The 27,809-nt window shown below is 38.4% G+C and overlaps 1 protein-coding gene across 1 annotated transcript; it reads right to left on the bottom strand.

Moving 5' to 3' along the window:
- Positions 1-2,965: 2,965 nt before the first annotated feature.
- si:ch211-236l14.4 (SITS-binding protein) lies at positions 2,966-27,563 on the bottom strand. The gene is made up of 11 exons (XM_041998082.1): positions 27,313-27,563; positions 26,574-27,235; positions 24,931-25,102; positions 14,163-14,370; positions 13,853-14,003; positions 11,128-11,325; positions 10,456-10,727; positions 8,543-8,679; positions 8,021-8,142; positions 6,114-6,293; positions 2,966-5,973 (listed from the first exon to the last, which is right to left on the bottom strand). Exons 2-11 carry the CDS (start codon positions 27,042-27,044, stop codon positions 5,800-5,802), a joined length of 2,085 nt encoding a protein of 694 aa, XP_041854016.1. The 5' UTR covers positions 27,045-27,235; positions 27,313-27,563; the 3' UTR covers positions 2,966-5,799.
- Between the last annotated feature and the right edge of the window lie 246 nt (positions 27,564-27,809).

Here is a 27,809-nt window from a genome sequence, read left to right on the forward strand (position 1 = left end):
TCTTATCAGCCATCTTAATATTTATAACCCTATTAACTATCTTAATATATTGTACCAACCGTGTTTAAGGGAGTCCAAATTGCTTTTGATCTATGCATTATTTATAACATGGTAATGAACTACAGAAAAAAAAACTTGAACAACAAACAAGGAAATGTGGGTAGTGCAGACAGTTTCTTTGGTGGGAGAGGATAAATCCCTTTTATGTGGCATTTTCCTTTGAATCCTTACAGATTCAAAGTTACACAAAAGAGCTGTGTAACACCCAATGACAGGGAGGGAAAAACAAAAAAAGCACAACATGGCCACTTCAAAACACATATTTTAGGCAAACATGGTGGATCCTCGCTGTCTCTCCAAACTCTCAAAACACAAAGTTGGTGGCATCGTGCCTATTCGACAGGCTGGTGAAATTAAAAATCTTCCAGAGATACAAATGTCAAACTTTACACCTTTATCACAGTTGTTTTTGTTTGCATTTCACTGTTGCAGCTTATTCCTCCCTCATCTGTATTTGCATCTGGTAGTTATGTACTCAGGCCCTGTGATGGACTGGCGGCCTGTCCAGAGTGTATCCTGCCTCTCGCCCACTAAGTGCTGGTGTGAAAATTAGATCTTTCCTATCTTAGCAAAGTGATTATATAATCACAGAGAAAGTGGCTGATAGCATCAGCCTGCTGCACAAACAGGTGGATGGGCTCAAGTGGACAACACCAAGGAGTCAGTTCCGCCTCTGGGGTATTAATAAGTCCCTCCACCCAGGCCGTTCAGGGTGTATTCAGTGATCAACTTAAACAGATTTCAAAAGAGAGCAGACAGGAAGTGATTACTGATTTTCTTCTTACTCCTGTGCAACAACTTTATCTCCCACCCTCTGTTTCTTTCACATACATACACCTCCACAATGGTACCTCCTCTCCCCCGATGTCACCCCACCCTGAGCTTCCGATATGAGACGAATGTTTCAAGACGGCATTCCTGAGATCTGCTTGCTCCTCACCTATTCTCGGAATCTGCAGTTTGGCTTCATGAGAAAAAGGATAAATTTCAAAGCCATTTCTTTGTGTATAATTGTTTTATCTCTTAATAAAAACATTGTCCACATTTTCAGTGCATTGAGGAAGATCTTATTAACCTCACCGGAAAGGATTCAGAAATGTTTTCCTTATTAAAAATGCAAGATATTTTAGAAAACAAAGACATATCCATGAAACTTTGACAGCTGGCTTGAGGACAACAAGCCTTTTGATTAGATTGTACACCTAATTGGCAAGCTGGAAAACCCATTTGTTCATGAGCACACATTGAAACCTAAAACCTTGACTTGCACTTTCTAAAAGTAGACTTTGGAGAGATGTGCGGCCTCCGCTTGTCACCAGTTTAATTCATGTGCCTCTTGCTCTACACCATGCACAACACACTCAAAGAAAAGTGGGAAGCTTAATGCAGCCTGTTTTATAAGCTGTTCATGCTCGCTGCAGTAGATGTGATTTCATTTTGATTGGGAGTAATCACTGATATCTGATAATAATAGAAAAGGAGACTGTTTACTGCAATTGCTGCTACTTTTTGTAGATCATTTATGTCATTCTTGATTTGGATTTTGGCAGGACAAGTTGTTTTTCTTGCTTTGCTGGACAACTTGTGTAAGCCCCAATTTAATTGGGTCAAATATTGAGTGTTGATAATGAAGGGAAAATAACTGGGTCACTGCGTCCTGCTGCCAAATGGTAGTCTAAAGGTGGATGTCTGTAACCACAAGACTTCTGGAAAGGACTGGGCTATTGTGTTGTGAATTAACATTAAAGTGGAGGGAGAAGGATAAATATGAAACATTTATTCAGCACATGAAAAAGAACATTTATAAAGAACTGTGAATGCATATTAGCTGAAAATGAGAACTCATATTGTGAAGGTCATTTAAGGTTTTACCTACAAAATAGCTCTCTAATCTCTGCTGTGAAGAAGAATCTGCTCAAGTCTCTCACACTGTAACTTCATCACCTCACAAACTGTGGAGCCACACTAGTATGTCTTGTGAATCTTATCTGGCTGAGAACTGCAGCCAGATTTCTAAAAAGTGCCATATGAATCTTAGTGATTAAGGAGAGGGTGTAAACGGAGAGGGTGAGCTTGGTGGTTGGCGTAGAGGGACCCCGCATGTCTGTGGCCAGCTGCACCTGTCCAACGGCACTAAAGGAGCAGGGACTGGGGCCTCAAGGTGGAACTGGGCCAAGTAGCAGGAGGAGAAGGTAAGGAAAAAGATCTGAGTGAAGGCCAGGCTGCATACGCTTCTCCCACTGCAACCTCACCAAAGCAATAAATATATCAGAGTTCTTTTAAGTGGAATTAGTGCAGATGTTAATCATATGCAAGCACACAGTTTTACAGACATAAACTTTCTGGCATGAGTGAAAGAAAGCAGTTGATGTGTAAATTACAAAAGTCTAACAGACATTTTGTATCACACAGGTGCAAGTGTAACCAAGCAGAAATGTCCTTGGATGAAACAAACATTACAAGTGAAAACAAATAACTTACATACTGACATCTTCATTTTTCTACTTTTATGTGTATCTTAAGGGAGTTGTGTGTTTTTAAAAACTATCTTACAATGCTCTGGTGGCGCCATGGAACTATTGAGGCATATTTTATAAAGAAAAACAACATGAGTACAGAAAGAAAACACAAACTTAGCTGCTGGGATTTGACCGGAAGATGTTTTAAAAATGCATAACTACATGGGCTGCATTTAAATGAACAAACACAGGCATAAAATATTCACTCAGCAAAGTTGTAATCTCCCCTTTAATTAATAATTTTTTTTCTTGTTTGTCAATAACTTAGAACTTTTTAATTATTGATATTTTATTGAATTACTTTATTTATATTTAGTTTTGAAGCCAGTGGTTCACCCACCTGTCCACATTAAATAAGCTTCAACTTAATGACTTGAGAAAGTGAAGTAAGAAAATGTAAACTTTATTGCAACTTTGTAATTCTACTCTCTGATTTACAGAATAAAACAAACAAAAAAATAAAAACAAAAAACATTTGTAATGGCACAGTCATTGTAATATTTTCATTGCTGATACTGCAATAATCCAGACACTCATCTTTGTCCAGATTTAAGAGTGGCATATCAATATCAATGAAAAGCATGTGGGTTGCTGTAGATAAGAGGGAAGGAATAACACATCAAAGCTTTTCCTGCAACATATATGTGAACATAACACAGCATTCCACAAAGGCATTATCATGGGAACTAGAAAAGCTCCTCAAATGAAGGGCTGTGGGAAATCACAGTTTGTACGTCGTACATTCTGCTCTGCAAGAGATTAAGACATCGATGTGTTGCTCTAAGACATTTTGTGATGTTAGATTCATTTGACCTGAGTGTTTGAGCTGATACAGTAAATGTATTAGATCAGTTAATTTGTTGGTTGGACTCGGTAAGATATGAGTCTGTATCATCACTGCTGGCCAGTTAAGATTGTCTTGTGAAGAACAAAAAAATAAACTAAGCACATATATACATGATGTAGCATGGTGTAAAGATTACATTTCTTTTGAATATAATCACAGAATACATTTCATTGCTGCATTAAGTCAGGGTTCAAAAGAGATTTTGTAAAAACTACTAATGTGATGTGAAAGTGGAGACAAGGTCCAACATAAACATGAGGACAAAAACACTAAAGCAACAGGCAAGTGACCACCAGCCACCACTCAATCCCCAGAAAACTGTTTTGGTTTTGGCGAAGAAAAATATTACAAGTACAGCACCAGTTCTACTTTAATCAGGTAGTTTTCTTTCTTTTTTCACAGGATAATATCCGGTTCTTGTATGGAATCAATGTTTTGGGTTCAAAACTAAGCTATTTTTTTTATAGAAAAACTTAAAACTTTGTCATTAAAAAAACCAAAGCAGATCTCAATTGATCAAAAAGCCTTTTCTATTTAAACAATAACCCATGCTTTGAACACTTTCTAGTAAATACAACATACATATGATTGCTAAAATGCAGGTTCTTTCACATGGAGTCACTGCTTACAAAAGAAAACAATGCACTTAGTTGTTTGGTACATCTTGGATAATAATAATAATAATAATAATAATAATAAATACACTTTTTGCCAAAAATTTTATGAGAAAAAGTATTAATGTACCACAATCTGAGCAATTTCCATCATTCTTGGTTTAATTAACCAACTCTTAAAGCCTCTAGGTATTAGTTTCTGCTAAAATTAATTTGAAAGGTGACTTAAACACTAATATGTATGTATTTTGTTCTTCTAATTGGCTAATCAAAATTAGTTCTTAATCCCAAAACAAGCTCAAAACAAAGTCACACACAATGCACTTTTTGCAGCAGGAAAAGTGCGTTGTGACTGATGCCAGCAGACTTTTCATGCTAAGCTAACCCTAAGCTAGCACTTAGCATTGACATGACTAACTTTTTACGCTAAGCTAACCCCATAGCATCAAAGCTGGAAACATGAAAATGGTGAAACTAAATGTTGCTATTAAATTTTTGTTTTTAAAAGATTCTGTTATTAGTTCACTCTTTGAATAGTTAAATTGAATAGTTTTCTGATTACTGATTGTTGAATTAATAGGGTGTTGAACCAGGCTAGCTTTGGGCCAGGCACACAATGCCTCCAGTCTGATAACTATCTAAGCTGCATGTGGTAGTTTCATATTTACAAATCAGATATGCAAGTAACATCAGTCACACAATAAGTAACTGAATAACCAAATGTCAAGCTATTTCTTTGAAAGCTCCTTTCCACCAGTTAAGTATCATCTGCAGGGCTTTCTTTAGAACTTAATTTGGCTCTCAAGAAAGAGCACTTCAACACAACATCATTCAGCTAGATAAAAGGAAAAAAAAAAGGAGCCACTTATCTATAAGCCATTGCCACAGCAAGTTAGCAAAAACGTAAAGTCTGATATAACAGTGGCTTGGCCTCAAGTTCCTCTAACATACAGTACTAAAGAACATTCAGATAGCATGTCCAACAGAGTGGTATGTTGATTATTTCATAACTTAACTATTGCAAGAATATGTGCTAAAGGGTGATAGATTGTTGTTTGTAATGACTATAAAGCAGTGAACATCTGCAACTTGAGGTACATTCATAAAACAATCAGCCCCTCAGTCTGGTTCAAGTAAAAGCCTTTCACTGAGTGAGCAAGACATGCCATGTTACATCTGTCCCCGTCTGCAGCTTTCTGTAACCTAAATATCTCCTGGGGAGCATATACCTTGAAAAAAAATGGTTTTACAACTCTTTGCTTTTCCGTTTCTTCATTTGGTCTTCTTGAGGGATTCAGACTCTTTTAAGCCAGCAATGGGGCCTGCTTTGTTCCTCTTGATGAAGAGAGCCAGCAGCAACTAAAAATTTAAAGACTGTAGAAAGGCAGTATGTAAACACACAGATTTGTCCGGAACTATACACACACACACCCCCAAAAAAGATGAATAGATGGGGAAAAAAAAAGTCCAGAAACAAATCGGCCAAGAGGTAAAACTGATTAACATTTTTAAAAAAAGAAGAAGAAAAAGAAAAAACCAAAACGCCACAAGGGGAACAAAATACAAACAATTCTGAACTGTAAAGTGCAAGTATAAAAAATATTCTTTCTACATATCATCTCAAGTCAGAACGTGAGTCAGTGGTCTTTAGTGGAAAAGTGCAATATGGGAACAGCACAAGTAATTAAAAAAATAATAAGAATTTGATTTAAAACAGTAACAGGTTAAGTCAGATGATTCAGCGGATCAGTTGCATGACTCAGCTTCTCCTTAAGAAAACAGCCACCTCCTCCAGAGGAACAGGGTAGTTCTGCAGAAACGTCCCGCCATCAAACACCTGCCCATTCCGGCTGTCCTGCCACTGGAAGCCCCCGTCAGGTAAATAAATATCCCTGTGCACTGCCCCCTTCTCCACTACTGGTGCCACTAAGACCTGAAAATACAAAAACAATTGTGAAAAAATACTCATACAAAAGACGGCACATTTAACCATAAAGACATCATATTACAGTTGGGGAAAGTTCTGATGCATCAGATGATGCAAGAAGGAAGATCAGAACAAAATTAATTCACCTCATCTCCGATGAGGAACTGGTCATCAATGGTGAAAGTCATGGGATCATTCGGACTGAGCCACCACATTGGCCGGTAGATGGGATTTCCTGTCGTCTGCCACTCCTCTGCATACTCCTCTATCAGCGGTACCACATCCCTCTGGTGCTTCATGATGTAGGTCCGAGTTAGGTTAAGCACCTGAGTCACGAGCCGAGACAGATCATAAAGTTAATGCGGATTACAGAATGAAAAAAAAAAGAAAAAAGAAAAAAGAATTGGGACACAGTGACCTACTTGAAATGGATAAAGAGGGATTACTGTCTACTTTTTGTCAAGATGTATTTTCATTCAGAGGCACTTTGGTCTTTAATTGATATTCAGCCAAATATATTTTCAAGAAATCTAAAGCAACTGAGAAAGTTAAACCAATGAAAATAAAAGTAATTTTCTATACTAAATGATCCCACAAGGATTTCAGGATAAAAACAATACTGACCAGGAGGTCTGCTATGGATGTTTGTGCCATATCTTCAGCCAGGCATGCAGATGGAACATAAGCTCATTGTTTATTTAGCGGGTTTTAAAATTTTCTCCTGTCTCCCACTAACAGAACGACTTCAGCATTCCTAGAAGGGTCACATCCTCCTCAGTGTCCTGTGACTAAAACAAAACTTGACCGCAACTATAAAAAATGTATTTCAGTGAGTTGGGATTGAGAGAATTTGGAATAAACTTGAATCTGAGCCTAGGTTTGAGTGGATCTTTTTCTAACTGAGAAGCCAGGCATGTGTGTGGCTTTGGGGTTTTTACTGCTATTCCAGTCCAGTACAGTCATTGCTGTGACCTGTCAGTGACTTAGCAAAGTGTCACACTGGAAATAAAATCAAGAAAAATTCCAATAAAAGAGTGGTTGATCACTTATTCTCCACTAAACACCCTCTAACTCCTTACTTCATTTAAATTTATAAGATAAAGTCTATGCTACACACTAAAATGGAAAAGTTGCTGCTGTCAAAAGTCTGGCTGTCCAAAAACCATTTTTATCTTTGTCACGCAACACAAGTCACTACCAGAACGTTTTCCTGCCTTCTTCTGCTAATGGAAAAATACAGTTGATCACTCCCACTCTGTCACACTTGTCAATTACTCATGGAAATTTTAATTGCCACAATAAAGTATTTTTCCAAGACTTGTCCTCAGATTCATTATCATTCCAGCTGAAGTGGCCCTTGAGAGTGAAAGTGAGCCATAAATTTGGAATAAGGGTTGTAATTTAAAACAGATGGCCTCTTAACCACAGGTGAATGAAATGAGGAAAGGCGGGATAGAAGAGGAAGAGGGGTGGAAAGGCTTCATCCTTCCATCAAACCTATATTGTTTTAGAAACCTGAGTGCTGAGACCTTACTGTCAAAAATATCAGTATCTATTACCAAAGACTGTACACCTTGTTTTTCTGCTGCGTGCAGTAAAAAGCTCATCCCCAGTTTCCAGCGGAGAAGGTGGCGTTCGGTCCGCCCTCTCCTGCCAGGTCTGAGTTTTGATACATCAGGTCTCAGCAGTCCTATAACACCCCTTAGCAAAAGCATCTGTGGGAACTTCCCAGTACTGGCCTTCAAAACGGAAGGGAGGCAGCTAGGTCAATACACTACATCTCTAATGTCTTTTTTCATTATAGTGTGCAAAAGATAACCTCCCTTCTTCTTTCGGATCACCTAATTGGCAGAATTCACACCTCTCTTCACTTGAGCTCCGTAATAAATCTTCTCAAGTGAAAATCTTTTGTAGTCTGGAAAAGAATGTGAACCTGGGATGTTGTTTGTTTAATTACATACAATGTGGATAGCACAGCTGTAGTGTCATCCATCTCAGCTGGATGGTGCTTGCATTGGTTTATAACCTGTGTTCGATTCATGGCCATATGTACCTGGTCCTCTCCGTACACCCAGGGTGGCGTGTGGAAGCTGATAACTGGGAGAAAGGCTGCAATTTCCAGCCAGCGGACGAACAACTCCTCATCTGTGACCAGGTCTCCTGACAGAGAGCCTCCTGTAGAGACAGGGATTAATGGATAGAGGATGGGATAGTCTTTTAAAGTATGTTGGTTCTACCTTTTAGTAATTAGATGTGAGAATACGTGAAAAATAAAAAATCAATTTATAAATACTTTAATAAAATAAATGAATGATGTGACATTCACATTAGTCTGTTCTGTCTGTGCCATTGACAGTTCTCTGTTTTCTCCACTTCAAAGTAAGTAGTTTTCTCACAGATATCAGCTGTCTGTCTGGCTCTGAACCACCATCAGAGGAATTTGGATGATTAGAGGAATACATTTGGATTTTTTTTTTTGTGCCTGAGACTAGAAGCAGATTTTTTTTTATCTGTGGGCAAAACATCATCATGTTATCAAAGTTGAAAAAAAGCTATACATAGGTGGTTGTATTACCTACTGCATCGGGAATGAGGAAGTTGTATCCCAGCAGAGTGTGGTGCAGCAGGGAGGGAATGATGGCCCTCAGCCCCAAAGAGCTCCAGTCAGACTGCAAGGGGGTCATCCTCACAAACAATGGCTTGTGGCTTGACCTGAGCCACACAATTACACAATTAACATTGTATGAGATATTATATATATATATATATATATATATATGTATAAAAATAAAGTGAACATAATTGTTGGTACCCCTTGGTTAATGAAAGAAAAACTCACAATGGTCACAGAAATAACTTGAATCTGACAAAAGTAATAATAAATAAAAATTCTATGAAATTTAAACAATGAAAGTCAGACATTGCTTTTCAACCATGCTTCAACAGAATTATTTTAAAAAATAAACTCAGGCCTGGACAAAAATGATGGTACCCTTAATATTTTGTTGCACAACCTTTTGAGGCAATCGCTGCAATCAAATGATTCCTGTAACTGTCAATGAGACTTCTGCACCTCTCAGCAGGTATTTTGGCCTCATAAGCAAACTGCTCCAGTTGTCTCAGGTTTGAAGGGAGCCTTTTCCAGACAGCATGTTTCAGCTCCTTCCAAAGATGCTCAGTAGGATTTAGGTCAGGGCTCATAGAGCCCACTTTAGAATAGTCCATGTTTTCCTCTTAGCCATTCTTGGGTGTTTTTAGCTGTGTTTTGGGTCATTGTCCTGTCGCAAGACCCATGACCTGCGACTGAGACCAAGCTTTCTGACACTGGCCAGCACATTTCTCTCAAGAATCCCTTGATAGTTTTGAGATTTCATTGTACCTGCACAGATTCAAGACACCCTGTACCAGATGCAGCAAAGCAGCCCGAGAACATAACAGAGCCTCCTCCATGTTCCACAGTAGGGACGGTGTTCTTTTCTTCATATGCTTCATTTTTCCGTCTGTAAACATAGAGCTGATGTACTTTGGCAAAAAGTTCCATTTGTGTCTCATCTGTCCATAGGACATTCTCCCAGAAGCTTTGTGGCTTGTCAACATGTAGTTTGGCTTTTTTATGGTTTGTTTTTAACAATGGTTCCTCCTTGGTCGTCTTCCATTAAGTCCACTTTGGCTCAAACAACGACTGATGGTGCGATCTGACACTGATGTTCCTTGAGCTTGAAGTTCACCTTTAATCTCTTTAGAAGTTTTTCTGGGTTCTTTTGTTACCGTCCGTATTTTCTGTCTCTTTGATTTGTCATCAATTTTCCTCCTGCGGCCACGTCCAAGGAGGTTGGCTACAGTCCCATGGATCTTACATTTCTGAATAATATGTGCAACTTTAGTCACAGGAACATCAAGCTGCTTGGAGATGGTCTTATAGCCTTTACCTTTAACATGCTTTCTATAATTTTCTTTCTAATCTCCTGAGACAACTCTTTCCTTTGCTTCTTCTGGTCCATGTTGAGTGTGGTTCACACCATGTCACCAAACAGCACAGTGACTACCTGGAGCCTATATATAGGCCCACTGACTGATTACAAGATTGTAGACACCTGTGATGCTAATTAGTGGACACACCTTGGATTAACACGTCCCTTTGGTCACATTATTTTCAGTCTTTTCTAGGGGTACCATCATTTTTGTCCAGACCTGTTTCACTGAAGCATGGTTGAAAAGCAATGTCTGACTTTCATTGATGAAATTTCATAGAATTTTTATTTATTTTTACTTTAGTCAGATTCAAGTTATTTCTGTGGCCATTGTGAGTTTTTCTTTCATTAACCGAAGGGTACCAACAATTTTGTCCACGTCTGTATATACGTATTTTATATATATATATATATATATATATATATATATATATATATATATATATATATATATATATATATACAAGAACTTCAATCATGGAACATGCACAAAATAGTTGGTGTTCAAGAGTATTACCGTGTCCCTGCTGTCATGATGATGGTGGAGTCTCCTATCCTTGTGGCCACATCAGCTAGAAGTTCAATGTACCTGTCACCACCCAGGGCCTGTGGTGGACGGAGGGCCTGCTCCTCAAACAGATTCCTCTCGCCCCCTTCCAGCATGATGTACTCCATTCCTAAATGGGCCTGCAAGGATCCAACCCTGTCCATGAACCAGCTCACCGCTCCTGGGTTTGTGAGGTTCAGCTTTACACAGAACTTTCCTTGCCACTGACTCATCACGGGGACCTGGATGGGAGGACAACAGCGAGTGGAATTCAAATGTAAATCTATTTTATACGGAATGATTATCAACTTCTGTGTTTCTGCTGCTGCTGTTATTGAGTTTTGGATTATATTATATTCATGATGTTTTTATCAAGCCGGGGTCCAGCGAGCAGACTGAAAGCATAATTTAGAAAGCTGTTTAGAAAATGTTTTCTAGATGAGGAGCCCTAGTAGGATCTTTGCTATTAAAATGTTCACTGTTTACTGTTAATTGCTTATACTTTTAATAAAGACAGTTGCACACCCAACACCAGCAAAAAATCACAACAGAAACTCCTTAGGTGGAAAACTTCACATGTGGTGTAATGTGAACTTGGCTAATTATTTTACAGGGTGATGGCTTGTGCCCATGAGGACTCACCAGCTGTCCCTGTGGGGCTGAGGGAAGACTGAGCCAGTAGGCCTCGGTGCCATCAGCGAGGGAGGTGTGGAACTGTGTGGTGTCCACACCCAGGAAAGGGGACAAGGTGATGGAAATGTTAAGAAGCTTGACAAGTGGGAGGTCCCTGGTCAGTCTCTTGGACATCCCCCTTTTCCTGCTGTTGAGGTAGTCATGGTCCTGCACAGGGGAATGCACAATGATACCATACATTTATACAAGGCACTCGGAAAATTCACATCCTTGACAACATAACCTTTGACAAAACCTTTTGTTGTGTACTATAATCTTATGGGATTTACATGTTAAAGTCAAACACAGACTTCAGATTACATAACCGTGGAGCAAAATCTCTTAAGACTGTAAAGACTGACATCAGGAGGTGAAAGAGCTGTGGGAAGAAAGAATAGATTAGCACATATTGTGTAATTCTTCAGGCTTGTTTTTTCTGATCTTTGTTGCTCTGCATATTCTAAGACGAGAAACAAAAGAAACAAAAGTAAATGCAAGATTCTGCTCTATTCTAATTCAAATAATACTTTATTTATAGTATGTGAATTATGTTCAGAAACATGATAAACTAACTAATAATCCAAATTGTTCACAACCAGCAAGTCATTTTAAACTCATCTAATAAAACTGTAGTAAAAGAGAGGAAAGCCTCATATGTCATAACCAGCTTTCACAAATTTCTGTGCAGGGCTGTGGACTTTACTTGTTTCTTACAACACTAATCAAGGTTAACAAGGTCATGTGGAACCAATAAAACTGGCACTTAATATCTTTGATGTCCAAGAAAATATGAGATTCAAAGAAACTCTTGTTCATTAACAGGAACCCATCAACTGAAATATGCAATTCCTCCCATTTTGCCACTCCTTTCCTTTACCTTTCATATCAACTGAACTGGAAATGGGAACATACTGTTACTTGTTGTGTTTGTACAGTGTATTCATACTCTCTGAAGTCTTTTGATGGGGTGATTATGTGAAACTCCCCAGCCTTCTCCACTGTTGCAGGCTCCTAGTCAGATCACAGTGCTGAGCTGGTGTCAGGATCACCTGCTTGAGTTAGTCTTGGCCAAGATCCCTGCAAGTCTCAACACAGCCAATTCTTCACCATCCTACAGTTACCACACTCCGAGCAACCGGAGACATGTTACAGGACGCTTGGTTTATTTTCTCTCAAGTGTATTTGTTTTGTAATGGAACATCACCAGGTATTGACATGGATCCACTTGACTGAGGAGAGCGATCAGTTGCCATGTAGTTTGTAATAATAAAGGACTTGACTAAAGGGAAACATGAACAGAAAGGACTGATACTACAAACATTAAAAACACAATGCAACAAACAATTATAGCTAAAAATGAACAAAAATGATGATATTTTCATGCTGCAAGACTTTAAATTAATATGCTGGTAAATTTGGTTCCCAGAAACAAATATTTTCACACAAAGGCAGAAAGCCATTGTTTTCTACATTGTGACGTTTCAGTTAACCTTTCCTCCATCTTTCCCTCACCTGTACAGTTGAGATCCATTTAAGAACATCTCCTTATGATAACTTACGTATCCATGGCCAGTTTTGTGCCAATGACCAAAGAGCCCTCACCAGTCTACTCACCACATAGTCTACATCCAACTTTAACTTACCCTTCAAAATCACACTTAAGTGTAAAAAATCAGCTTAAGATGGAGTATTGGCAAGCCGGACATCATCTGCACCAGTCCTCAGTCTTAAAAACCCATTTGCTGGGGACACTTTGACTGTGATCTAATGGGTCGAGGCAGAAAGTCTGTTTCTGGATTTCTGTTTCGAGGTCAACAGATATCCAAGCTAATATTTCCTTTTAATTTTACTGGTTGATAGTTAAGCTTAAATGCACTGTGGTCTCAAATAGGGATGCATAGATATATTACCTTAATCCGTACATCTTCCGCTCATTGCCTGGGACTGGCCTATTGGCAAACAGTATATAACATTAACTAATGGTGATGGCAAATATTCATCCTGGGTGTGCTGATTGTGTTATATTGACTTTGCCCTGAAACTGATGACATTTATCCACATGTAATTTTGTTGGGCATGTTAGCACTGCAGATTTATTGAGATTAGAATAGTTTAACAGGAAAAAAAAGAAACAGTTCTTTTCACACAAATCTGAACATGAAGTTCTCCAATGACGAAGTTCTTTCTTTTAGTAATAAATCATTTAGGATTAGTGTGATAATGGCTGGATTACTTTATAATCCACAGTTCGGGAGATTTGATGTTATTCTGAATTAATGAAAAGCATTCTTTCTGAAATTGTTGTTCTGGCCAGTATTTTTGTGATATCAGACACTGCTGTGACTTTACTCAAAGAGGTAAACCATGTTCAACTTGACTATAATCATTTTTCCACCTCATTTTTTTACATCACTTGGCAGTTCTTGAAGTACACAACATGTGTACTCCCAAACACCTTCTGCCTGAATGAAGACAAATATTTAAAAAGCAACTTTAAATCTAAATCAGGACAGCTGATGGTTTGAACATCTGTTTAGGTAAACGGGCCCTATGTCTTTTGTTCTTCATTAGTCAGTATAACTAATAGATGTACTCATAGCTGGGCCATTTGTTAAACTGGAGCTAAAAATCTGTCTAGACTTTAAAGACTAGGAGAAGAAACTGTACAGTTCAAGAGAGAGTGAACAGCATGTACCATATCAGAGAGGAGGGTGGTGGAATGTTCATTGAGGCTGATGACTCCCTCCCCCAGCTGGTGTCTCCTCAGGCGATTAGAGAAGGTTCTCAGCTCCCTCTCCACCTTCGGCCCTGAGTCCACATTAGTGAGCAGCTTCCAGAACGGCAGCCTATAAGGCAGAGAAATCATTCACAACCTGCTACTGTGAGAGAAAGTAGAGCTCACTAACCCCGCTGATGGACCCTCTTGACATACTGATATCATGACAGTGCAAAGTGAAGAATTTAAGGTTAAAATCTGCTCCACTCTTCATCTAGACTGAATTTACCACAGCGCTTTCATGTTCGGTAGTTCCCTGCTCTGCTCGGAGAGTTGTAGCATGGCTTCCTGGTGAGCAGCTTTCACATTGTGGGCCACACACACAGTGTACTGCAGAGGGAGACGCTCCATACTAGGCAGTGACTGCAGGCAGAACTGCTGCTGGCTGTCCACCCCGATCTGCAGGGGGATGTCTGGAGATACAAGCACTGTGACACCTGCATGGAAGGGAGCACACAGGAGGAGGCACAAAACATCAAGATTATCAGAAATAAATCTTGCTTCAGGTAATCTAGCTGACAGCTAGTTAATAAAATCACAGTACAGGTAACAAACAGACATATATATATATATATATATATATATATATATATATATATATATATATATATATATACATATACATATACATATACATATATACAGTTAATATGCAGTTATATATGACATATTTACACAGTTATATGGTCGGCATTAAAGTAATGCAAGTAAGACGCCCCATCATTCCACATATATGACATAGTGCGTGAGTGGTACTGAGACTAGGATGAGTGTGACGAATGGAGTGTTGTGGGAGGTAGAAAGTACACTGTGTCAGCTGATATTCCTCCACTCAGATCTTAGAAAAACACTCCCTAGAATGAGATAGAGCAGTTTGCATTAGGATGAGTTTAACCTGGGACTGCTGGCAAATGGTCAAACTGCACAGCAATTATAAGAAAAATGTTGAACAGGCAGAAAAATCACATCAGCTTTAAAAATTTACCTGGTTTTATTTGTTATTTTTCACTAACTGTCTCCTGTATTCTCTTTAAAATCAGAAATGAAGAACACCTTACGTTAAATGAATGAGCTTTAACCTCCTAAAGTCCTCCAACTTTTGTCCTCTCCCATGCATATACAGCTCTTGAGAAGTGAAATGACATGATTATGCATAGCAGAAAATTGTGTCCGCAGATGTAGTTGCCCTGCAAGGAATGCCACTTCCCTCTCAGGTTACCCTTACCCTCATCCACTTCTCCCCCAACCTGACTCCCACCTTCTCCCTCCCAGCTTTAATTGTCCTCTCTTCCTCTCAGCTCTGCCCAGCTATGTGTCCGTCCCATCTAAGGTCAGCAATACTCAGGCCAGTATTGATAAAAGCCATTAATCCAAACTCTGACACAAAGCCCTGGGCAAGCTGCTCAAGGCGCCCAAACTGGGATTTGAGATTTGTAGCTGATGTACAGATTAGACAAACTAGATTGGCCACCCTTTTTTGTTTAAATGCGCTTACTGGGACCAGGAGCGGGCAGGATATTCATGTACCAGTTTATAATCAGATTAATAGTTTTGGAGATCAGAATTTAAGTACTGCATAAAGCCAGTGAAGAGCCTTCAACTGCAGGGAAATACTCACGTGTTTGCAATGGATAATGTCAAAGAGATACTGGTAACACCTCAGCTGCTTCTCACAAGGTATTAGGTCACCACCCCACTGCTTCTTACAGATTCATATATAGCAGATAAACATAGATTTTTGAAAGGAAGTATTGTTACACATACTATACAATTTATTGTATAATGCCTATTCCTGTCTTATATAAATATAAAAAAGACAGAATGTTATCACTGAATGAAATTAATAAAGAAAGGGCATTATGAATCTGTAAATATATTTATTTAAACTGTTTAATGGAGTTGAAAGTGGGTCAGGGGAGAAAATGTTACAGTTTTATGGAAGGATGGAAGTGAAACACAGGCAGTGGAAATAGAAGCAACGAGAGTACACCAGACACCAGCAGCCTCATAGAAAGATGTGCAGATACAGCAAGCTGCGTACAGTTTGTTTTACCAAAAGTGCACACGGAATGGAAAGTGGAGGTTAAGTTTGCAAGCATGACTTCTGAAGTCATATTTATTCTTTATGGAAAATGACACAGCAGGGCTTCAAAGAAACAAGACAACATGGTCTAAAACTGCTGCTCCAATTGTTCCACCTCTACATAAACATGAAGATTTATAAGTTAAAAGACTAAATCCTATTTTGTGTTTTTACACATTTCGACTCATTTAGGATGTAGCAGGGTGCAGTTTTGCTGTCTAAGCATGGTTATATAAGCCTTGTGCCGCTTAAAATACAAACATTGCATTTGTGGATGTGCATGCCAGATGATAGCCGGGACTGTGTAATTTAAAGAAAGTGACGCAGGTTTGAGGCCTTGAGTTACAGCCAAGGTGGGATGCCGGGAGGAAACGAATGGGGCGACCCTATTTTTAGAACAATTTCTTAAAAATTCCAAGCTTCCCATAAACCATTTTCCACGAGCTCCCAAAAGTGAAATTATATGCCTGCCTGAAAATATCCTCTCACCTTCAAAGCAGCAGCAAATATATTAAGATGAATAAAGTTTAATGGGCAGATTTGAATGACTTGACACACACATTCCTCAATTTTACAGTTGTTGAGCGAACACACAAATCAAATAACCTTCAGTCACAAGTGGATGTGCATGCATTTTCTCACAAGAAAAACAGGGCAGGACTTATAGGACCATAAAGGTTCGGCATTTCCTTTCACTCAGTCTGAGGTGAGTGTTTGGAGGTGGCGGCGGAGGTGACCCTCTGCACCTTCTCAAGGGTCAGGAAGGTTTTAATGTGGCGTCTAGGCCCTCAGAGAGCAGCTGGTCTGAATGGAAAATGCTGTAGCCTGACTCCCTGCTGCTGTGGACCAGATGGGCTGCACTCCTTTACCTGTCATATTTATACTGTTATTTATGACACTCGTGCATGCTTACAGACCTGGCTAGGGTTATAAAATGTGCATTCAAACACTTGCTGTGTGAGTGTGTGTGTTTGGGCATGTATTTCCTTAACAATGGAAAATTAGTTTCTGTGCCCAACCTCAAGAAATTGATGGCCACAAAACTGGGATCTTGCCATGGTAGTAAATTTCCAGTCCCTCTTATTGAAAAAATAATGAAGTGCTTTTTCTGCTCTACTCCTCTCGTCATTCTGTTTTATTGTTTCTGTTGGAATACAGTGTGTTTTGTGCAAAGGCCACCATCAACAGATTTGATGAGAAGATCCCAAATCCAAACACGCAATCGCTATAGTAATATAGTTCTTTCCTGTAATTACGCGTAGCTGTTCCTTATATCAGTCTGAGCTAATGAAGTTGAAAGAAAGGAATCAAAAGTTACCTGATCTTTTGCAAAAGTGACCTGAACAATTTAGATTATATGTGTATAGATGAGACTGAGTTTATCCACACGGTAACCATGCCACAGGACAGAAACTGTTGAATAAATACATTTAAAAGGTCCCTCTTGGTTGTTGCTGCTCATGACTGATTTTTTGCAGCTTTTGACAAAGCCTGAGGTGAGAGAGCAAATCAAGTGATGAACATCTTACTTTTCGGGGAGCGTTGAGGTTTCAGGTCAGCTGCCTGACCTTCTAGTGATCCACTGAGCAAAGCAACACACATAATTGTTGGAAGCTTCTCTTTCTGCATCTGATGAACACACTGAAAATGATGAGACCTAGATGGCCAGAAGCTGTTCTAAAACATGATCTAAAATAGTATCAGTTTGTGATTTGCTTTTGTTGTTTTGGACACATGCTTGGGGCAGAATCTGACAACCAGGCAATAAGCAGTGAGGTTTTTTTTAATCCTTATCTTGGCTAGAATTGGGCCCATTGACATCATCATTAAATCAGATATTTATGAATATATTTGGATGCTGGGTGCCAAAATCTGGTCTTTGAGATTTAACTTTGCTTATTAATGTAATAATAAGAAAAAAACCAGTGGTGCTTTGCAACTGAAAAAATTATATTAAATATTTATATTAAATTAAATTAAAAAATTAAAATAATAATTACTAAAAAAAAAAAATAAATAAATAAAAAAATGTCACCACACTCTACCATCTTTGTAGCTTTTTGTGTACAGTTAAAGAAAGAAACCAGCCATCTATGGATACACCAGACAAAAGAGTATGCATTTATATTTTCATGTCCTCACGTTCCTCTTTTTTTCTTATATGTTGCAAAGACAGAGAAGACACTCCTGGTGTACTAATTAGTTTTCCTGTAAAAGCTTTGTTTTTAGAATAGTGAAAAATACTAACATATTGCCTATTTTTCCCCTTCAGTGGTTTTCTGTGCTATTCTCTTCTATGAAACACTGCAATGGAAATCCTTTTAAAAAAAATTTTATTTACTTTTACTCTCTTAAATTAAATCAATCTGAAAGAGAAAATCAAAATTCATGGCGGTTTCATAACTTTAATCTATATTTCTGAGTTATGCTTACTTTCTGCTGATATACCCGACAAATGAAAAGCCGAAGTTCATCTCACATGGAAAGACTGAGTCAGAGAGGAAAACAAAGAAAAAGGAACAGACGATGATGAGGCGAAGAGAAGGTAAAAATAGCCAAATCAAAAATAGTTAGATAGAGGTCGTGTCTGTGCATGCACAGCACACACACCGATGTGTGATCAAGATCAGATTAGCAAAATGCAGAGTCTAATGGATGCAATCACAATAATAAACTATAGTTATGTTTGTGTGGACAAATGAAAGGTATACAAATTACTTACTACAAATTACTTATTACAAATAAACAGCTAATAGCTGATTTCAGGTAATAACTTTAACAAACTAGGATACTTATATTGCCTGCACAGAAAAAAAAAGTCTCCAACATCATTATAAACAAGGCTGCAGTTAAACAGGCAAGACAATCTGACCATCAATTACACATTTTAGGTTTTAAAAACATAACATGCTCATCATTTATATGTGAAGTAAATCTGATTTAGACACTGAAAGATAAGATACTTTTCTTATAAAGCTCCCACAATGCACCTGTACTCATTTTCAGGAGAATTTAGCTCAAAACAGAGCTTTTATTATGTTTTTGTGATTACAGTATTTTGTTTTATGATAATTGAAGTAAAAAGAGGAAACGTTAGAAAAATATGTAATTTAATAAAGAGCTTTTAGATTTATTTAAATATCGATGCATTTATGAATCACACAGTATCTACTGTAACATCTTGATTTTGTGTATTTCAGTGATGGAGGAATATAATTTTAGGACTCTCTCTTCAGCAGTGTCGAGCTAAAAAACAGCAAATGCTTCATGTTACGATGTTTGTCTGCTGCTCAGTGAAGCCGCTCTGGATCCCCAACTCAACCCAAGCTTATGGAAAAAGCTTCATGACATCAGCCTGTAAAAAGCCTCTTCTTTGGTTTATTTAGTGGCTTCAGTTAATCTAATCCGTTCGTCATAGTTTAGAAGTTTTTAAATAATGACAGGTGGGGCTGGGACATGTTTCTCCGGTTGGAAACATTCTCAAATGTCACCCTGCTGCATGCCGACATATATTCTATAGTCTTCGTACTTAACTTCTATATCTTCTTAACTGTTTTTTTTCTGTCTCTTCAGGACTCTGTTTAGTATCACCTGCGCAGTACGTTGTCTTTAATTGACTTTATTGCTTTAAATTTCAGTCTGTCTTTCTTAGTCTTTAACCATTCCCAGAGGTCCTCTCAGGTTAGCAATGCCAGTCTCACCCTGATACCTTCCACCACATTTATAATGTGCTCCTCTGGCTAACTAGAGCCAGTGAAGACAGGTCGCATGCAAACACCTCATGTGTGCAATGGTCAAGGGGTTCAAGCAGCTGTCCTAATATTATATTAAAACCACAGTTTGTTTGTTCCCCTGAAGCAGATTCAGGAAGAGAGGCGGAAGACTTTCAGCTGAGATTTTTATAAGTACATTTATCATTAATAACATGCACCTAAAGTACGGAGACTATTTTATAGTTGATATATTACTGTAAGTAAGTATTTTACTCAATCTGATTTAGGAAAAAGAATCACAGAGCACTTATTCTTTCCCTTACTGTAGAGATGTAGAGTGCTAAGTTGGAATTAGAGTTAAATCCTAATGATTTGATTTACAACGAAAATAAATAAATAAATAAATAAATAAATAACACACACACAAATAACACATTACGTAACTATAAATTACCGTAGGTTTACATGAAAAATTCCTTTTGTTTGAATTTACATTGTGTCAGTTATTGTCAATTTAAGTGCTACATAATATAAGAAAGGGACTGGATTTAATTAGAAATTAAAATAGTTTTTACTTTGAATAAACCTTATAAATTAATTTATTTTGTAAATGTATAAATTTCTTCCTGTAGTTATTAAACACAGCAAATAACACTGGTAAGACTGAACCTGAAACAGTGTGATGGCTAAAATCCTGCTTTAGTCAGAGCTGCTGGACGGAATAAAAATAACCTGATTTTCTTTTTTATTTATCTGTGAAGTGAAAGTAAAAGTCCTGTTAATATTGTTTTTTTTTTTTTTTATTACAGGGTGTATGTCTGGTACCATGCCATTCTTCCTGTTTGAAACACTCCTAATCTAATAATAAAAGAAACTGCAGTGAAACAATCACAATGCTGGCAAACTGTTGTGAATGGCAGTAAAATAAAAAAAAAGTGTTTAATCTAAAAAAATCCTTAATCTACATTCACATTAAGAGTTGGCCTTGAACAAAAGCAGAAGGCATAATTGGTCAGAATCTGATGCTTTTTCTGCAAATCGAGTCAGTGTTAGTGGCGTGATGCACCACTTGATTCGATTGTTAACACATCGAATGGACATTATCAATGTTATCAGCCTATTCGTATGGGACAGTAGGGCCCTAGTCCACCTACATGAAGACTCGATCCAGTCCAACAGGAATCCAGGGAGTCACTTTTTGATTTTTCTTATTCCTCTTCCTATTGGCTGTTCTCTATGTCAATCATAAATGACAATCAAAAGAAATGCCATGGCTAGACTTCTTAATCTTAATTAAACCCATACATTTACTTTTTCTCACTACAGATCATTTAGTAACTGAGTAACTGACAGTTCAGCTGTAAAATGTGTTCTAAATATGAAGCCAGAATTTGTTTTTATGAACCTATCTACAATTACAACTACCAGCCTGCTCCCACTTTATTTCATACAAGCTTATTTTCTAAAATAAATGAGCACCTTTACATTTTATTAACATATATCATCTAAAAGTGATGTAATCACTAGTTCTGCTTTATTAGCTATTTGAGTTATATAATAAGTAAAATTTATTTATAATTTTTTTATTTTCACAGATTAAATCACAAAGTGCTGTACATAAAATAGTGCAATGAAACAACATAATAATTTCATAAAATAAGTAATGACCATCAACAAAAAGCTTTCCTGAATAAAAAAGTTTTCAGCTGCGTTTTTAAAGAGTCCATGAAGTTGACCACATGGAGGAACAGGGACAAGTCACTCCTGAGTCTAGGGGCTACAGCCTGAAAAACCAGGTCTCCCTGGGTTTTCAAACCGTTTGGGACCTTCAGGAGGCTCTGGCCTGAAGACCGAAGGGTGCGCCCTGAGGAGTAGGTACACAGCAAGTCGGCAGTATACTGGGGAGCCTGACCATGTAACAACCGGAAAGTCAAAACTAAAATTTTAAAGTAAGTATGAATGTGTGTTGATATAATAGGGGGTGTAGGCTGTTCTGGGCGTACCTGTCTGGCGGCAGAGTTCTGCACTAACTGAAGTCTGTTAAACATAACATTTTTGCTCTGGCGGTGTGTAACATATATATTTTTGTAACCTTATATTTCGAGCTTGTTCAGAAAGCGAAAGAACTACAATCATGGAACATATTTGTTTTCAGTTGCATTCTGCAACTATGAGGAATTGTAGTTTTTATGTCATAGGAGCATCATTTTGTATCGATTTTAAAGTTGCATTGAATTAACAACTAAAAGGGGCGTAAAAGGAACGGTGAACACTATTGTGAATTTAGATCTTAATAATCTAATTGTTAGATGTATGAAAATGTATTTTAACCATATATGACAGCGCACCCAGTTGGTGAGTATAACACATAAGTTACTACATGACAGCTCAGGTCAAGAACTCTCTATAACAGTTGGTCCCATGTGTTTGGTCCTATGAACCTTCAAATATGCACTTAGGTCAAGGTTCAAAGGTCATTTTTTGGAAGGAATCATGTAGCATGTTCATACTGATGTATCTTCTTCTCCAGATGAAGACCTTTCCAATGATATCCCACAGTGACGATCCACAAATATGTGGATTAACACAAAACTGAATTGTATGTAAAATACGTGCTGTTCTGATAGAAGAGCAAAGATCAACAAATAAACAAATAAATTCCGCCTGTGTTAGCATGTTTCCACAAGGTAGCATGTTTTGACAGAACACCACCTGGATTTAGGAATTTCTTTAAGGCTTCTTTACTATTAGGAGGTAGGGATAACTTTGTCACTAAAGCTGCTGAATATTCAGATAATGCTCAGAATCATTGCCACAAAAAAAAAAAAAAAAAAAAAAAAAAAAAGAAAGAAAGGAACAGAAAATTACAAGATGCCATCATGGTAGATGTTATAATCCAACATTGTTTGAACTGGATCATGTTGATATTCTGCATCTGGGGATCCAGAAGGTTCAAAATATAAGGGCTACTGCTGGGGCTGTTGGGCCTTTTGGGGTTTTTCTTAGGTGAGTGACCCTCTGGCTTGGCAGAGGTCTGCGCTCTGAGTGCTTCAAGTTCAGAAATCTCATGTGTTTTAGGTCCATCTGGAAGCTTTTTCTCTGTTGTTTCTCTCATACATTAAACAGCTGTGGTTTAAATGCCATATATTTATGTTGTTCTGCCAGAAATAATTCTCAGAATATGAAACCTGCTTGAGGACTGGATTCCTGTCAGATTGGATTCCTGTTGGACTGATAACGGGAATCTTCCTATATGAGGGCAGCTGATAGGTGGTGTGAAAAGACGATGACGACCTACTCTACCTGCTAGAAGGCAGAGTAGAGAGCTCTACTGTCCCATATGAATAAGCTGATAACTACTGATAATGTCCATTCAGTCAAGTGATAGACTACATCAGGTGCACGCACACGGCACATTTACTCACCATCTAACAGGTGATATGTCACTACAGGAAATCTTGTTTACTATACAGGAAAAAATAATGGAAACATGTCAACTGACTGCTTGTGATGTGCGGAAAAGAGCATGTGCGTAATCAGTGATGGTAAATCGATCTGATTGATTTTATCTGATATTAATTGATGAAAGGTTGTAGAAAAAAAAACTTCTGAGGAACAAAAGGGCTCATATAGATTTAGTTTAAATTAAATTATTCTCTCTGAAACTAAATGTTCATATAATAAAAATTTTAGAGCCAAATAAAGATATCCTAGAACTGAATAAGATATTGTACATATACCTTTAATGTCCAAACAGAGATTGTTGCCATTGCTGAGCATCAGTTTACTATGTTTAGGGCTGTGTGCCCCATGTGTCTGTGAGTGGTTACTTGGCAACATTCAAACAGCTGTTCTCATTGAGGTCTCATCTCTATGTGTATGAATTATTTATCTTATTTCTGTGTGCAAAGCTTGACAAAGAAGAAAAGGATTACAAGGTCCTGATAATTATTCTCTTCTCCTCTCACAAGGTAGAAAAGGGATTTAAGTCATGTGACTCTTATACTCTTACATGTTTGCCACTGTTATGTAACATACCAAAATCTGTATGAGTGCACGTGTGCATGTGTTTCTCAGTGTGCAAATGAATGTGCACAAGCCTGTTGACAGTTGCAGAGATTTTTGAATTGCTAGAAAAAGTCAAATCTTCCCCGAAAAAATAAGTAATTATGATGACATCCTATGCTGCTCTTAAATATTGTTCTGCATGATAATGTTGCTTTCATTAATGTGAGTTCAGAGTCATGTCTGTTTCTATTGCAGTGGCGCCTGCTAGCATCAGCCAAAACTGACCAAATTATTTTTCAAGAAATAATCAAATGTTTGGCTTTGAAATTTAATGCATTGTCTTCAAATGGTTTTCAAACAGACATCAGGTTTATTTTGCTTTTGTTATTATTTACATTTTACACAACATCCTAATTGAATGCCAATAATCTCATTATAGCAAAGTCTTGAGAGAATAAAGATTGGTTGGTTTCAGCAGCGGCTCAGGCGCTAAACACCAGATTAAGACAACCGGAGAGTCCAAAGTGCCAGAGCTTAATGCTGTACTCCACCACACAAACACATGTACACATTCCTCATCCGTTACTTAAACCGTTCACATCCGCTCGTGGTTCCTGCCTTCCCATTTTGCCCCCGGGATAAAATCTAACACCCCAAAAATAACCTTGTGAGTTATACCAGTCAGCAGGGCCCTCATCCAACCTGCCCTTTTAATAGAGACAAAAGGCAATTACGCCAGTATCCCTAAGAGTTAATTTAAGATGCTGAAGGTGGTTTGCTTCCCTTTGTTGTCTGATCTCTAAATTAATAAACTGAGATGCCACAGACAGTATTGAGTTACACTCTATTTGTGGGCCAGTCAATTCATCCAGTCAGTTATGGAGATACTACTTCGGGAGCAATTTTTTTTCCAAGTTCATACACAAACACTTACATGAGAGGTTGAGGGGGCAAGAAAACACAACAGTGTCCACAGGACTTCCCTCACACCTGAGGATTCATGGTGCACGTTGTATACCCACTGATGTGGGGTCAGATTTTCACAACCCTTGCTAAAAGTGCACAGAAACAGCTGACTCTGTGTTATGTTACAGATTTTTTTTAATAAATTTCTATTTCTGTGAGGAGTTGTGACTCCATTAAGCATAAGCCACAGCTGATAAAAATGAACAGTTCCATCAATGACTTCCTACCTGATGAGCCCAAGAAGTAGCGTTCAAGTGCAGAGCCAAACCCAGACGGTGTATCCTTCAGATTGCTGACGATGAAGGGCTGCATTGTGGCGTTTTGATCATTTATTGGCCAGGTCTGACCCCGGACGCTGCCGCCACCATACCAGGAAACGTTGGCCATTGAAAAACAGTCCTGGAAGAAAAATATATGCATGCATCAGCACAGTCACATACGAAGATAAAACAAAGAGGGGAAAAAAGAAAGATAACAGCAAAAGGTTAAATTCAAGAAGACAGAGCAAAGAATGTAAAATAACGTCCATGAGATTACTGAAGAGGAGGCTTGACTGGAAAGAGGAAGCAAGAAAAATAATATATGTTTAAAAAAAAAGTGGTTGATTTGCAAATTACACCTGAGCTGTCATTGGACATTAGACTAAAGGTTGAATTTCTTTTGCTTTTTAAACACTCAACTACCTAAATTATTAGAGACATTCAGGTTTATTAGAGCATCTAAATTCACTTTATCTTCAGTGCACTGACATAAGAGCCAAAAGAAATTTCAACTTAAAATGTGTGCCACAGTTAATCCAAACTATAGATTAATGCAACTGTAATATTAACTAACATTAATGTAAAAATGAAGTGTAAAGAGCTGTTATACTGGTACATGTGACTGTCTAAGAAAATATGGCACGCAGGAGGTATTGAGTGACAGAGGGTTTTCTAAGAGAAAGCTCCCCTATCCCTCTTTAAATGCGCAAACTGGAAGCTCGTTTATCTCATGTCAGCAAATCTCCGCTTTGCTGCCAACTAGTCACCTGACAGGTTCTGGGCAGGATTTTGGAAATAGGACTTGGCGACTTGGGCATTGAAAGATTTGCTGGAAGCAATTGCGCCACATGACAGGGAGTTATGGCGAGGAATGTTCCAGTGGAGACAGATTAACCTCCCCAAACATCGCAAAAGTTGAAGGCCTTTGATCATTATTAAGAAGGGTGGGAGGGGGTGTACAGTAAGTACTGTATAAAAATGCTCGAAGCCGATTTAATACAAAATATGGCTGCACTGAGTGAGTTTGCTGAAAGCAAGAAGACTAACCACACAAATTTACAAAACTTATGTAAATAAAAAAAAAAATTTAATTAATGTATTAGGCGTCCGGATTCATCAAGTTTTGTTTCACTCTGTCACAGACAGCTTGAATTTAAAAACAGCAAATCCAACTAAATCACAACATCTCAATAAAGACTGCAGCAAATTTCACAATCACACAAAACTTATTCACACAAATTTAAGCAGTTCGAAGGGAACTGAGATTTTTAAGCCACTTGGGATAATTCATATCATCCTATCTCCTTCCAAAAGTCTCAAAAATAATGAAGGAACATGTTGTGGATGAAGTCAAGTACCTTAAACTTTCGTTGATCATCGGTGTGAAATAAATCTTGTGCAAGATTTAGATTAGGTAAATGATATGGTGTTGCCATCTTTTACGAGGCAGGGGCCCGTTGGTCACATGTGTTTCACACAGTATCAGCAACATTTGCACTTTAACACTTAGCAAACCAACAAGTGGAAGTTTAAAACTACGTTTTGTTCATTTTAAATTTTGCGCACAGTGGCATTTTGCTGTGCGGATTGGATCTTTAGTGCACACTTACCTTCAGCTCCACATGACAGTGCACCGGTGCCCAAGTCATACTGTAGCACTCCGTCTCCGTATCCTCATTCACCTCCAGCGAGATCTTCACCTCAGCTACCGAGTCCCACGTGTAGCAGAACTCCGTTTTATTAAGCCAACACATGTTCCTCACGAAAGGCACATCAACATCGTGGTTCCCCACGTTCCCGACGTCTATCTCCACGTAAGTCTTTTCCTCCGTAAGAGTCTGTATCACCAGAGAGTGGGTTCTTCTCTCCCAGATGAGTCCGCTAAAAGTCCCCCTGAGGATCCAGTTTTTGTTAGGCTGGTCAACCACTTGCCAGTATATGATCCCGATTGTCATTACAAAGAAGACGGCCACCCCCAGACAGGCTATAGCTCCTTTCCAGGTCTCGTTAATCTCCTTCAGTCCTGTGTCCCATGTTACCTCAGGGATGGGACTCGGGTTCCTATTTCGAGCGTGGGGCATGTTGTTTTTTAGATCAGCAAAAAAATCAAATACAAAAAATGCCACAGAAACTTCTGTGTGAAAAAAATCTCTGTTGCTTCATCATGTAATGGTGTTTGCAGTGAGGCTACAGCGTAAGCCAATCTACTCTTTATCTGCACACCGTTCACTCTCCTGCTTTTTTCATGCGCAATTGTGCCAGCAACACAGACCTGTCATATGAGGAAAGCTGTGAGAAAAATAAATCGCAGCGAGAAAGTGACTGAATATGAATGAACAATTGACTTACCACACACTGGTGCTGTTTTAAAGGAGCTGGATTTGTAAATTGCATTGGCTGCAGTGAGCTCATGAGAAGCCCCAAACCGGGTTTGGCAGCAATGCCTACGAATAGCTCCCTAAGACGCAGTCTTGCTTGCCCTGCACTTTCTGACGTAAGACCGGGTTGTTTCTTCGGGGGAACGGTAGAGAGAGGGAAACTGGGGGATCGAGAGGACTTGACAGAGTCTTGGAGTTGCCCACTGATGTGACGAGGCCAAGGACAACCTGGAGAGGAGGAAACCCCCTCATGCGTGCTCGCAAATTATCCCTGCGCTCTCCGTGCGTAAAAATGATGCAGAATTTCTATCTGGCGGTTTAGTGAACAGCGAGGACGTCAGTTGGACAAACCATGCCTTGCTCACATTTTATCATGTGATACTTAACATTTTAATTGAAAGGAAAATTAAACAAATTTATAAAGAACTCTACACCAGTCTGCGCAGCCTTCAAACTATGTGGGTTTCG

The sequence above is a fragment of the Melanotaenia boesemani genome, chromosome 10 (genome assembly GCF_017639745.1).
Source record: "Melanotaenia boesemani isolate fMelBoe1 chromosome 10, fMelBoe1.pri, whole genome shotgun sequence".
NCBI classification, from domain to species: Eukaryota; Metazoa; Chordata; class Actinopteri; order Atheriniformes; family Melanotaeniidae; genus Melanotaenia; species Melanotaenia boesemani.